Source organism: Saccopteryx bilineata, chromosome 9 (genome assembly GCF_036850765.1).
Source record: "Saccopteryx bilineata isolate mSacBil1 chromosome 9, mSacBil1_pri_phased_curated, whole genome shotgun sequence".
In the NCBI taxonomy this organism is placed as follows: domain Eukaryota; kingdom Metazoa; phylum Chordata; class Mammalia; order Chiroptera; family Emballonuridae; genus Saccopteryx; species Saccopteryx bilineata.
The window spans coordinates 19824087-19837803 of record NC_089498.1 but is presented as its reverse complement, the minus strand read 5'-3'; the positions used below and the strand labels follow the sequence as shown (position 1 = coordinate 19837803).

The following is a 13717-nucleotide window of genomic DNA, read 5'->3' as shown; positions in this document are numbered from 1 at the left end:
TTGTAAGTGAACTACTTTTTTTTTCTCTCTTTGGAAGCTTTTAGAATAGTGGTTCTCAACTCTCACCATGCATCAGATTCCCTTGAAACAGAGATTATGTTCCAATTGCTCTGTGGCAGGGACAAATATTGGTAATTTTTAATGTTCTAAGGTAATTTCAAGGTGATCCAAAGGGTGGCCATGGTTGATGGTTTTGGATTTTCTTCATATCCCTTTCTTTTGTTTTGAAATTCCACAACAATAGGCTTTACTTTAGTGTAAGTTATTTTTCCTTATTGTGCTGAGCACTCAGGGATCTTTTCAACCTCAAAAATCATAATCACTAGTTCTGGGATGTTTTCTTGTATTATTTCTATCATTATTTTTCCATTTTTCACTTCTAGATTTCCTATTAATTGAAATAGGGTATCTCATAGTGTAAATCTCTAATTTCTCACCTTTTTCTTTTTATTTTTTTCGTGGGTTTTTTTTGGTGTGTGTGTTTTTTGTGTGTGTGGCAGAGACAGAGAGAGTCAGAGAGAGACAGACAGACAGGAAGGGAGAGAGATGAGAAATATCAATTCTTCATTGTGGTTCCTTAGTTGTTCATTGATTGATTTCTCATATGTGCCTTGACCGTGGGGCTACAGCAGACCGAGTGACCCCTTGCATGAGCCAGCGACCTTGGCCTCAAGCTGGTGAGCCTTGCTCAAACCAGATGAGCCCGCGCTCAAGCTGGCGACCTTGTGGTCTTGAACCTGGGTCCTCCACATCCCAGTCCGATGCTCTATCCACTGCGCCACTGCCTGGTCAGGCCCACCTTTTTCTTTTTCTTTTTTTTTCTCCCTACCTTGTGGGAGACTTCCTCATTTTTATTTTTCATACCTTCTCTTGCTTTCATTTTTATTTCTGCTTTCATTTTTCAAACCTTTACTTTGAAATAATTTTAGGTTTACAAAGATAGTAGAGGTCCCATGTATTCTTCACCCAACTTCCCCTAATGTTAGAATCTTCCATAACCACAGTACAATTGTCAAAACTAAGAAAATAACATTGTGACAATGCTATTAACTATAGACATTATTTTAATATCACCAGGTTTTCCACTAATTCCCTTTTTCTGTTCTAAAATCCACATTGTCTGACCAGGCGGTGGTGCAGTGGATAGAGCGTCGGACTGAGATGTGGAAGGACCCAGGTTCGAGACCCCGAGGTCGCCAGCTTGAGTGCGGGTTCATCTGGTTTGAGCAGAAGCTCACCAGCTTGGGCCCAAGGTTGCTGGCTCAAGCAAGGGGTTACTAGATCTGCTGAAGGCCCGTGGTCAAGGCACATATGAGAAAGCAATCAATGAACAACTAAGGTGTCGCAACAAAAAACTGATGATTGATGCTTCTCATCTCTCTCCATTCCTGTCTATCCCTCTCTCTGACTCTCTCCGTCTCTGTAAAAAACAAAAACAAAAAAACTAAAATCCACATTGTTCTAGGATCCCACATCTAGTTGTCATGTCCCCTTAATTTCATCCAGTCTGACAGCTCTTCAGTTTTTCCTTGTCTTCTGTGACTTGTTACCTTTGAATACTGGGCAGTGGTTTTAAAGAACACCCATCAACTTGGGTCTGCCTGATATTGTCTCATGCCTAGATCGAGGTTATAAGTCTTGGGAAATACAAAAGAAGTGATGCGCCCCTCTCAATGTATCAAGGATACATAATATTGTTATTACTGGTGATATTAAACTTGATCACTTGGCTACCGTGATGTTTGCCAGCTTTCTTCATTATAAAAAAAAATTAATGCTTTTCTCTTTGTAATTAGTAAATGCTTTAGGGGAGATATTTTGATGCTATGTAAATATCTTGTTCCTTCTTAAGATTTTGCCCACTAATTTTTAGCATTCATCAGTAGCTTTAAGTTGGTTTTCTAGAATTTTTATTCTCTGAATGTTCTTTTCCCATCCTATGTTTCTATCCATGGATATATCATCTCTCAGAAGTTATCAGGGTCTTTTTTCTTCTTCTACATTATCTCTTCCTCTGAGTTCTTTTTCCTATTTGTTTCAGTCACTTAGCTTTCATGTTAAGGCTTTCCAAAAAATGGTTGACAGTCCTAGTCCACTAAAAGCCTTTTTGGAGCTTTGCATCAGCCGAGATTGTTGAAGGATTTCATGCAGGGTGACCATGTGGAGACTGCCAAATGTATTCATAGATCTTTTCTCTTGGACTAGTGAGTTTCTCTAGAGAGGAATCTTCCTATCCCCAGCCTAGAGTTATAATCTTGCATGTTGGGATTATAGAGTGAGGTGGGAGGGTAACAGCGATTAGTATAAACTTCTGTTTAATCCCCACTTTGAGCTCTATACTCACCAGCTTTGCCTGGTGATCTCCTATCAAGATCCTCTCAGGCTTAGCTTTCTGAGGACTAAACCTCTGAAGTTTCTCAGAGGACAGGGGCAGTTGCCCAGCTGTGCAGGCCAGGGTTAGCAGTGGAGGTGGGGTGAGTGTGGGGAGGCGAGTTTAACTCAGTTTTCAAGGTTACTATATAACCTCTACGCTCAGAGTTTAACAGTGCTTCCATTTGAGTTTTTCAGGGATCTGTGGTATGTCCTCATTCTTGTTGGCGTTTCCTCCTGTAGGCATCTAAATTTGTTTGTACTCTATGTGTAATGGCTCCCCATCTTCCAAAATTTTCTTGAGTTCTTTCCACAATTGAGGTGTACTCTCATTCACTTTGTCTTTCAGGTTTTGCTTATTTATTGTTTTTTAGAATGGGGAGGAGAGAGAGAAAGAGGGGGGAGAAGTGGAAAGCATCAACTCATAGTAGATGCTTCCTGTATGTGCCTGGACCAGGCAAGCCCAGGGTTTTGAACTGGCGACCTCAGCATTTTCAGGTCGATGCTTTATCCACTGCGCCACCACAGGTCAGGCTGTCTTTCAGATTTTTATTTTTGTTTATTTCTTATTCTCATAATTTGTGTGGCTTTTGGAAAGGAACAGAGATAAACAAGTTTGTTCAACCTACTATGTTCAATCAGAAACCCTATACTGTTATTTTAGGGCAGTCAAAAACCAATCTAGCCCTGGCTGGGTAGCTCACTTGGTTAGAGCGTCATCTTTAATACACCAAGGTTGTTGGGAAAATCCCCAGTTAGAATACATACAAGAATAAACCAATTAATGCATAAATAAGTGGAAGAACAAATTGATGTTTCTCTCTCTCCATTCTCTCTTTCTAAAACCAATCAATAAACTTTAAAAAAGTCTAAATGTTAATCAAGTATACAATTCTTTGAACCAATATTCTACGCAGAATTCCAAATAATCAGTATAGATACTCTACCCTCAGAAGGTAGAGCATAAATCCTTATTTCTTAAGTGTGGACTTTCCATAGTTACATCCTCTCAATAGGGAACAGTACAGAAAGTTTCTTCTACAGAATAACTTTCTAGTAGAGAAACCTAACAAACACTATCTCAGTCTAGTGATCAAGGTCAACATCAACAGTCATAAATCACACTGATAGTATATACCTGTGATATGATGTAATAAAGAGGTCAATTTACCTCTGTAACCTCCCACCTGCCTCAAAAAAAAGCCTATAGCCTCAGTCTAATTATAAGAAAAACACCTGCCTGACCTGCGGTGGTGCAGTGGATAAAAAGTCTAACTGGAATGCTGAGGTTGCCGGTTCGAAACCCTGGGCTTGCCCGGTCAAAACACATGTGGGAGTTGATGCTTCCTGCTCCTCCCCCTTCTCTCTCTCTCTCTCTTCCTCACTAAAATGAATAAATAAAATCTTTAAAAAAAAGAAAAACACCAAATTCCAATAAAGGGCATCCTATTAGGTACCTGATCAATAGTCCTCAAAACTGTCAAAATCATCAAAAACAAAAGTCCAAGAAACTGTCACAGTCAAGAGGAGCCTAGAAAACATGATGTTTAAATGTAACGTGCGATATAGGAACAGAAAAAAAAAAACAAAAAAACCCCAGCAGGTAAAAACTGAGGAAACAGGAATAATGTTTGGACTTTATATGTATTGATATTGCTTCATTGTTACAAACGCACCATGCCAATGTAAAATGTGAATAGGGGACATTGAGTGCCAAGTTTATAGAAACTCAACTGCCTTCACAGTTTTTCTGTAAATTTGAAACTGTTCTAAAAAATAAAGTTTATTTAAATTTTTTTATGAAACCAATGAATGCTGGCACTGAATCTATTTACAGAGAAAACAGGCTTCGGTTTGTAGGTGCGCAGGAGTGAATGGGGCTTGGGGTTGTTAGTGATGTGGGTAATACTAGGATTCATCTCAGAATTCTACCTGGGAGTCCTAGATAGTTATTCAACCTATTTGGCTATGGTTCAGACACAGCACGATAAACCATCCTGAATCCCTTAGCCCTCTCTATGGTCCAGCATAATATAAAACACCCTGAAGGATGCAGAAGACCCTTCCTTCAGAGGGCATATAGTCAATTGAAGACCCTTAAATAGACACATACACAAAGTCTGTGATTATATATAGTATCTGCCTTGGGTTTAAACCTTTAAAAAGGTTCAGTTATCTTATTCTATGAAAATAATTAGCCTGAGTGGGTATATATCACTTTTAAGGTGAGAAATAATTCTTTCCAAAGACACCTAGACTAGGCACAATCAAAAAGAGGTTTCTGATTAAAGAGGCAAAAAACCCTTACAAAGACATTACTGGGGCAGGCATTTTAAGGTCAGATAAATTGCAGAGGCCATAATAGTCAGGACATGTGTCTCGGACACCCAGTTTGAACTAGTTTACACAAAAAGCAAACTTATTGACTCACACATGAAAGGTCCAGAGGTAGAATTTAGCCTTAAATGAAGGTCAATAGAGAGGTTCAAGCAGAACTGCACTAGTTTACATAAATGGTTCAAATTATAAACAAATTAGCTTTATTTCTTCCAAATGTTCTCTAGTAGACTACCGAGTACATTTTTGTACCACAATGCTTGAAACCAATGGGAAGGAAGGCTGAGATGCTCTTTGTCATTTACTAATAAAACACAAAACAAAAGGGACAAGGCAGGGTTAGGATGGGAGGTAAGAAAGAAATCAAAAAAATTTTAAAAGCCTACAGAACAGGGGGTCAGACTGGTTTTTTGGAAAGCTCAATTTCCCGTGCTGCTCATGGTTTAGCTTCACCCAACTTCTACCTCTATTTGCTCCTGATTAGATTTCTCAGGTAATTGGGCAGATTTGGAAGATGTTTTTATGGGGGACATCATTCTGTTGTTCCGAAAAACTTAGATGAGGAAACTAGAAAAAGACACCTCAAAGTACCATTTTTTTTAAAGAAAAAATAAAATTTAACCCCTGCATCATCGCCCCCTCCCAACCTCCACTTTGCAGGTCCATGTGGTTCTCAAGTTAATATTGTTTGTCACAAAGAGTAGAATCGGAGGAAACAATAGGAAACTGCTTTGAGACTGGCACAGATGGATCAAAAATGCCATTTGTCACACTTGTAACAAATGGTATTTGTATTTGCATTATGTTGTGCTTTCTCTAATGAACTTGAATCATCTTTTCATGATACAGTACAATTTTGAAAGCTGAAAATGACAAGCTTCCAAATCTTATGCCATGTGCTCATAATAGATTTCTGTTTTTCAGATTTCTACATGATTCAGAGAGATCTGTCCAGAGGAAGCTAAGGTCAAGCCAACCAATTAACAATTACTTCTCATTAAAAATGATATACATATATAGTTGCAGGTTAAATCTTAATCCAGGATCTCAGATTGGGTGATGGGATGAAGTTATGCAAGGACTTATCCGTGCTGCTTAAAGATGTCCTCAAGAGTCCTCAACTCTCTATCCTACATAGGCTACCTTTTATTAAAAGTTGTTTGTAGTAACATAGTTCAAATCTAAATTCTCATTAACTGGTTCAGGAAACTGTTTTGCAAGAGATATGAGAATCATTTTATTTTATTAAGATAGAGAGGGAGATGAAAAACATCAATGCATAGTTGTGGCACTTTAGTTGTTCATTCTTTGCTTCTCGTATATGCCTCAAGCAGGTGTCTCCAGCTGAGCCAGTGACCCCTTGCTCAAGCCAATGACCTTGGGCTTCAAGCCAGAGACCATGTCTATGATCCCATGCTCAAGTTAGCAACCCCACACTCAACCCAAATGAGCCCACATTCAAGCTGGTAACCTTGGGGTTTTTGAATCTGGGTCCTCAGTGTCCCAGGTCAACTCTTTATCCACTGTGCCAGTGCTGGTCAGGCGAGGGTCATTTTAAATGTTGTTTCTACTGAATCACTATGATTCATCTCAACAACCAAGACTTCTAAGACACTAGCTATTTTTCAGTATTTACTATTTAGGAAAACAATTAATTAGTGGTTCCATTTTATTAATCATACACAGAAACATCTATGTAGGAATCATTAGTAGATCTACCGGGCATATTACTTATTTTGGTACAGCTTGAGTTTAGTAACCACCAATAGTAGAAATTTTTAGGGCTACTAGATTTGGGTTTAAACTGTAGCTCTCCTGTTAGCTGTGTGGTACACTTTGGATAACCCCTCCCCCATCTACCACAAAAAGATCCTGTAAGGCAGGGGTCAGGAACCTTTTTGGCTGAGAAAGCCATACAATTACCCATGTACGTTAAACATTATCCAATAAAAATTTGTTGTTGTCCCGGAAGACAGCCGTGATTGGCTCCAGCCACCCGCAACCATGAACATGAGCAGTAGGAAATGAATGGATTCTAATACATGAGAATGTTTTATATTTTTAACGTTATTTTTTTTATTAAAGATTTGTCTGTGAGCCAGATGCAGCCATCAAAAGAGCCACATCTGGCTCGCGAGCCACAGGTTCCTGACCCCTGCTATAAGGGAAGGAGCAGAAATGTTTGTAAATTATCAAAGACATTGGATGGCACATAGCAGATGTTATATAAATGACAGTAGTACAACTGCATTCATGTTTCATCTGAAAGCAACTTTCTTTTTTTTTTTTTTTGTTTTTTTTTTTGAAAGCAACTTTCGTCTTTCCATAATGCTTCATAAAAGGTTTTTTAAATGCTGATATATATGTAATTAATTTGAGTGGGACTTGAAATACATAGTATAGACTTCTATTTAGCTAAATAAAGTTAGGTTACCAACATTACCTACAATTACTGACAATTGAGTAGACTGGTGTTTCTTACCTTTAAATTTACATAATTAGAATCATATTCTACAGGTTTTCAGGAATTTTTCAGCCAGGATTTGTCAAGCACCTGCCGAATACTCTGGATCAGGAAGAGTGCAGTGATATGGGTTATTATAGCGGAAGATTACAGTTTAGACTCAAACACTAGTAATAAGGATGGACTATCCTTTCCTATTAGTAATGCTCAATCCATGTGATAGTGAAATAAATAATGAAGCCCTTGTGAACCGTGTCTCATTAGTAATGTTAGAAGGCTATCAGTAGGTTTTAAGAGTAATGAGAAAAATGGTTTATTTCCCTTGTTTTATTAACACAATCACTAGAACTTCAATCTCAGTGTTTAATTTTCCCCAACAGTTAAGCTATATCCAAAAAAAACAATCACTTGAAGGCTGGCATTGCAGATAACAAAATATCATTACCTTGCACTGGCTTCTCTTTAGCAGATGGTTTCAGCAAAAACAGAACTCCCAACGTGTCTACCTGGTGGCCATGTTACAGCCATCCATACAGCAAGTGTTGATTTTTGCCTCTCACGATTAGGAAATGAGCAACTCACTTCAAGGCAAGGCAAGAGCTGTAGCAAAAAAAAATCCTGAATCAAATTCCCCACCCGGGTACACTAAGCATGGTATTAGCAGATTCAGGTGACTTCCACGCTTCTCAATCCTTTTCTTCTAAAACACCTGAAGATTACAAAGCCAACACTTCCACTTTCAAAAAAAGAGTTGTGTGTGTGTGTTTTTTTTAATAACTGTAGTCAGGGCAAGAAAAGGAAAACAGTATCTTTATTGTGTGTGGCTCTAACAAACATGCACTGTGTGCACATTCCAGCAGAAAGACAAAGATCTTTGTTCAAAATATGTTGAAATAAAATAGGTAAACAAACTCCATTATTGAATACACAAAAGGAATGTTAATGTTACTTGTTCACAGTCAAGGGTGAAATAAAAAGAAAGGAAGTCATACAGTCGTAGTGATGTTTGTCAAAATAGCAAATGTAGAATATAGATGCAGGCAAAGAGCAGCTCCTAAAACTCAAGGGTGAGAGGCTCGATGGAGGGTCAGGAACTGAAACACCGCTCTGCTTCTTGGACAGTCCCTCTGAGATCACCCCACAAATTCCAAACCAAAATGACCAAACTCCCCATTACTTTTGTGATATTTGGCAACCAAATGACATGGTTTTAAAAAGAATCAATTTCTTGTTGAGACAGGACATGTCTGAATCCATTTCTCCTGAGGAAGCAATTAACATTACCATTCTCCTAAAACGGAATTTAACTAGATAGCTATCACTTGAGATTTTAAGCACGAGATACCAATGGTAATGATATACCTGGCCTGTAAAAAGCATTCTTCAGGGCTCCACATCAGAACTAAATCGGTATAAACTCAACAATGCTCTTATTTCACAATATATGCATTTATGACAACTGCTCTGAGGACCCAATAGACTCAAATTATAGGTTCTAATGGATTTTTGTTTCTGCTAAAGTGGTCACATAAGAGCACAATATTTCGTCTTTAGAAATGTAGAAGTTATTTGGAAGCCAAACCAATTCTTAAAGAGGTGGCCAGAATATTTTGGAGACCGGGTACATCCCTATTTTGGGGGCACAAATTTTCCTTCATCTCCCTCTGTGGTCCCCAGCCATGATGCACAGTCTGTGTGTAACAGCAGGTAATCGTCCTTGGGAATAAACAGCCAAACACCTCAGAGACCAGTTCCAGGGGGCACGGTCAGCCAACAGATGCAGGCCCCACTTGCTCCAGAGGGGTTTTCATGACCTACCAATGTTGACACTGTTTTGAGTTTTCAAGTCTACCTCTTAAAACAAAAGTCCTTTTTGATGGACTTGGCTAACGTACTGTATTACTTTATTGTTTAGAAAAACCTCTCTGCGAACTCTCACACAAGCTCTACCTTTCACCTGGCTGTTTATGTAGGCAGCAGAATAATAATAGTAAATGGTCCCAAAAATGGTTTTTATAATACAAAGTGACATCACATTAGCAGATCAAAAGAAGCCCAGGGTATTGGATGGATTTCATGGATGGTAGAGACAAAGTCTGAAAACTTTTTCCTCTGGCTCCAAGTAAAAACAAGTCCAGATATAAACAGGAAAAGACAACCAATATGAAATAGAAAAACATACCTTTTGCATTGGTGTTTACCCTAAAAATATCAGACACCAATTTTACCCAACACTATCATTCTTTAATGTTTATTATAAGCCAGATGTTTTTCATTCAGTTTTGGAGACTGCCAACACACTTTTGATTGATCCAAGTTATCTTCCGGCTTAGTTTTAGCTTGACTGTTCTCTTTCCAGCTCCTCAATACTCCTTTGTTCTTTACTTCTACCCCAATGGGGTTCCAGGTAATCATGCAACTTATAGCAATTATATACCAATTCTTATTCAAGGCAACCCTTCCCTGCCTTCACACTTTTACTATATATTATAGTACCTACAGGTTATTTTTTCAATAATTTGTCTTAAAGTGGCATTTTATAATACATATAAAAATGTATCCTAATGATAAAAGTTTGACCATACCATATACCTCACATATAAAAATCAGCCAGAAATTCCCCCAAATTACTCGTGCCATATCCAAGTGTGCAAAAATGAATAATTTTATTTGATAAATTCTAAATTCACCCACCAACTGCTAAATCACAGGATACAAGACCTGGGTTGAACTGTTTCTTAAACAGCCTGCATGGGCAGACACTGGTTTGGGGGCAGTTTCCTGTCTCGTCAAGTCCCTGGCAAGCAGAAGGGAGGAGGGGATACTAAGCAGTGCCCACGGGCCTTCTTGAATCACATCCCACCCCCACCCCCATGCACAGGACAACGGCTCAGAAGCAGATGGTAATCCTCAAAGAATGGGGAGAAAAATCACCAAAGCAGTAGTTGGAAGAAGACAGCCAGGGTACTACTGTCTCCTCAGGTGCTTCCACAGGGGAAAAGGAAAGGCAAATGTGCCAGAGGAATTCCTGAACTGAGAAGAAACAGTAACATAATTCTGAGTAATGACCTGGTCTTCAATGAAACAGTCATCTGAGGGAGAAAAAAAGAAGCACTACGAGTTTTTTTTTATTCTCAATGGGAAATCAACAAAACCCCAACTAGAGCCATAGAGGTAAATGACAGATGAAATGGAAAACATTCTTTAGTCACCATCTCCCCTTTCAAGTGCTACCTGACTATGGAAGTTATTATCTGGGCAAACAAAAGACAGAATATTTTATCATTAAGTTGGAGTCTTTTACTTTCACTAAAAACAGAGGGAAAAAAATGTGCTAATCGCTTGATCAGGCAGTGGCCCAGTGGATAGAGCAGGCATCCCCAAACTACGGCCTACAGGACGCATGCGGCCCCCTGAGGCCATTTATCCGCCCCTGCCGCACTTCCGGAAGGGGCACCTCTTTCACTGGTGGTCAGTGAGAGGAGCACTGTATGTAGCGGCCCTCCAACGGTCTGAGGGACAGTGAACTGGCCCCCTGTGTAAAACATTTGGGGACTCCTGGGATAGAGCATTGGTTTGGGATGCTAAAGACCCAGATTCAAAACCCTGAGGTCGCTGGCTTGAGCAGGGGCTCACCAGCGTGAGCGTGGGATCATAGACATGACGCCATGGTAGCAGGCTTGAGACCAAGGTCACTGGTTTGAGCAAGGGGTCACTTGCTCTGCTGGAGCCCCCCCCCCATCAAGGCACATATGAGAAAGCAATCAATGAACAAGTAAGGTGCTGCAACGGAGAACTGATGCTTCTCATCTCTCTCCCTTCCTGTCTGCCTATCCCTGACTGTTCCTCTCTCTCTAAAAAAAAAAAAAAAAAAAAAAAAAAAAGTGCTAATCAGTAATCAGTGCTAAGCAGCAAAAATCCCTAATAAAGCTCTACAGGCATAATTATTACAATTTTATATTTTATCAATATAAAGGGTTCAGGAAAAGGAAAAAAGATGGCTAGAAACTGGTGCCAAATCAAAGTAAAGGATGAAGTCTTTGGTGCTTTTCTAAACTCCTGTCCTATGGTAAGCAGTCTTTCTCAATATTTATCAGAAGAAAGATTTCTATCAATTTGCCCTATCGCTCCAATTCATCTCCCCTTTCCTGTTTCTCTCCATTCCAGGAAATGAAAGGGAAGCCCAGTCCAGCCCAGCACCACACAGCGGACTAGGCTGGCAAGAGCTCCCTGCTATGTGAGCTCGGGAGGGAGGAGATGGTCACATGGCTCTTTCTAGCCTGAACAAACATAAACAAGAGACAAGCTCATTTGGCAGTTGTGTTTTAAGTTATAGGCATACAACTTTCTTCATGAATTAAACCCCTTATGACAAATAATAAAATTAAGCCTGGATTTAAAAAATAATATTTACTTAAAAGAAAAAGGGAAAAAGAAAACCAGAGTGTGCAGCTGTGTTAAGAATGTCTACTGTGTATTCAAAGTATCGGAAAGCGGGCATCTTTACCACAGGGCAATGCCACTAGGACATACTGGATTTCAAGTAACAGAAAATTCTATAATGGAAAGGTGTGCATGGAAACCAGTGAAGATATTGGCAAAGACACAGAACAGTGAACAGGTGTTCTGGGAATAAGGCGCTGAGAAAGGACACTGTCCAGGTCTGAGGTGTCCAGGTCAGAGGTCAACCGTTTGAGCTCCAAAGGGGAAGAATACAACCCGCAGGACTGAGGACAGGGCACCACTGCAGCCTCCAAACCAGTCTTTAGCTTTCACTCCCAGAACGACGTGCTTCCCAGACTGCAGCAAGCCTGCTCAGGAGGATCTGCTCTCTGAGGTGTAGTAGCGGTACAGGAAACCTAAGAGCACAGCGCCTAGGATGGGGAAAATCCAGTAGGACCAGCAACTAGAAATTGGGGGGAAAAGCAATGAAGTCATGAATGAACATTTTATACAAATGTTTGCTATCTTTCATCAACATTCACACTTTAATATTTTTATGAGCAAAGAGTTTTGACTTTGGGAATTTTAACTGCTTTTATCACAGTACTTGGGAAAAAACAAATATTTGGAGTGACAATATTAAATGATCATTTAAAAATGATTAAAAAACAATGTATAATAAGTATGCTACCAAAAAAGGATTATATACATACCTTCATATGTGTTTTTATAAAGTCATATAGTAGTTCTTTCTGGGTTATAGGCTTATGGATAGTTTAAATTTTTTTTTTTTGTGCTTTGTTTTCACATATTCTACAACGAACATTTTTAAACAGAAAAACTCCACCATTTTATATATAATTATAAATTTAGAAGCATTAAATCTAACTATTAGCAATAACTGCCTCATTTTTTTTTTTTTACAGGGACAGAGAGAGAGGGATAGACAGGGACAGACAGACAGGAACGGAGAGAGATGAGAAGCATCAATCATCAGTTTTTCATTGCGAGACCTTAGTTGTTCATTGATTGCTTTCTCATATGTGCCTTGACCACGGGCCTTCAGCAGACCGAGTAACCCCTTGCTCAAGCCAGTGACCTTGGGTCCAAGCTAGTGAGCTTTTGCTCAAACCAGATGAGGCCGCACTCAAGCTCGTGACCTCGGGGTCTCGAATCTGGGTCCTCTGCATCCCAGTCTGACGCACTATCCACTGCGCCACTGCCTGGTCAGGCGTATTTTTTAAATTTAATCCTGCCCTGGCTGGTTGGCTTGGTGGTAGAGCGTCGGCCTGGTGTGCGGAAGTCCCAGGTTCGATTCCCGGCCAGGGCACACAGGAGAGGCGCCCATCTGCTTCTCCACCCCTCCCCCTCTCCTTTCTCTCTGTCTCTCTTCCCCTCCCGCAGCCGAGGCTCTATTAGAGCAAAAGATGGCCAGGGCGCTGGGGATGGCTCCTTGGCCTCTGCCCCAGGCACTAGAGTGGCTCTGGTCAGGACAAAGCGACGCCTGGATGGGCAGAGCATCACCCCCCTGGTGGGCGTGCCGGGTGGGTCCCGGTCAGGCGCATGCGGGAGTCTGTCTGACTGCCTCCCCGTTTCCAGCTTCACAAAAATACAAAAAAGAAAAAAAAAATCCTTACAACCTTGCTTGGTATTAAAAGGGTTTGATGCCAAAAGAAACACTTAGGTTCAATAATAAAAATGATTTTCTTTGCCTAAACATGCCTAGAAGTTTGTACATGTAAATATGGCAAATGCTGCTCTGGACAAGTTTAGTATCATCCAGGTAGCTTTGTTTAAAAAAAATAAAAGCAAGTTGGCATGTACAATAGCAATATGACACATGGGAACCTGAAGTAATCTCCCTATAAAAGTCATGAGTTCAGATATCTTGGAGGGTAACCACGAGACACAAAGAGTTTAAAAGCAGGATTCTTGAGAAAACAAAGAGAAATTCTTCAGTACAAAAGACCAAGGATGGTTCACCACGAATACTCACATAATCCTTTGTAATACTTAACTGCCACTGAGACTCAAACCAGAGAAATGCATTTTTTCTGCACCAAAGGAGATTTTTTTTCCCTTTTTTTTTTTTTTTTGCATTTT

At 39.9% G+C, this 13717-nt stretch overlaps 1 protein-coding gene across 1 annotated transcript in view; it reads right to left on the bottom strand.

The window, feature by feature from the left end:
- Positions 1 to 7964: 7964 nt before the first annotated feature.
- CYB5B (cytochrome b5 type B) overlaps positions 7965 to 13717 on the bottom strand; it is a 33811-nt gene continuing 28058 nt past the window's right edge. The window contains exon 5 of the mRNA XM_066242276.1: positions 7965 to 12077. Coding sequence (XP_066098373.1) covers positions 11987 to 12077 — 91 coding nt within the window. The 3' untranslated portion in view covers positions 7965 to 11986. The remainder of the gene's footprint in view (positions 12078 to 13717) is intronic.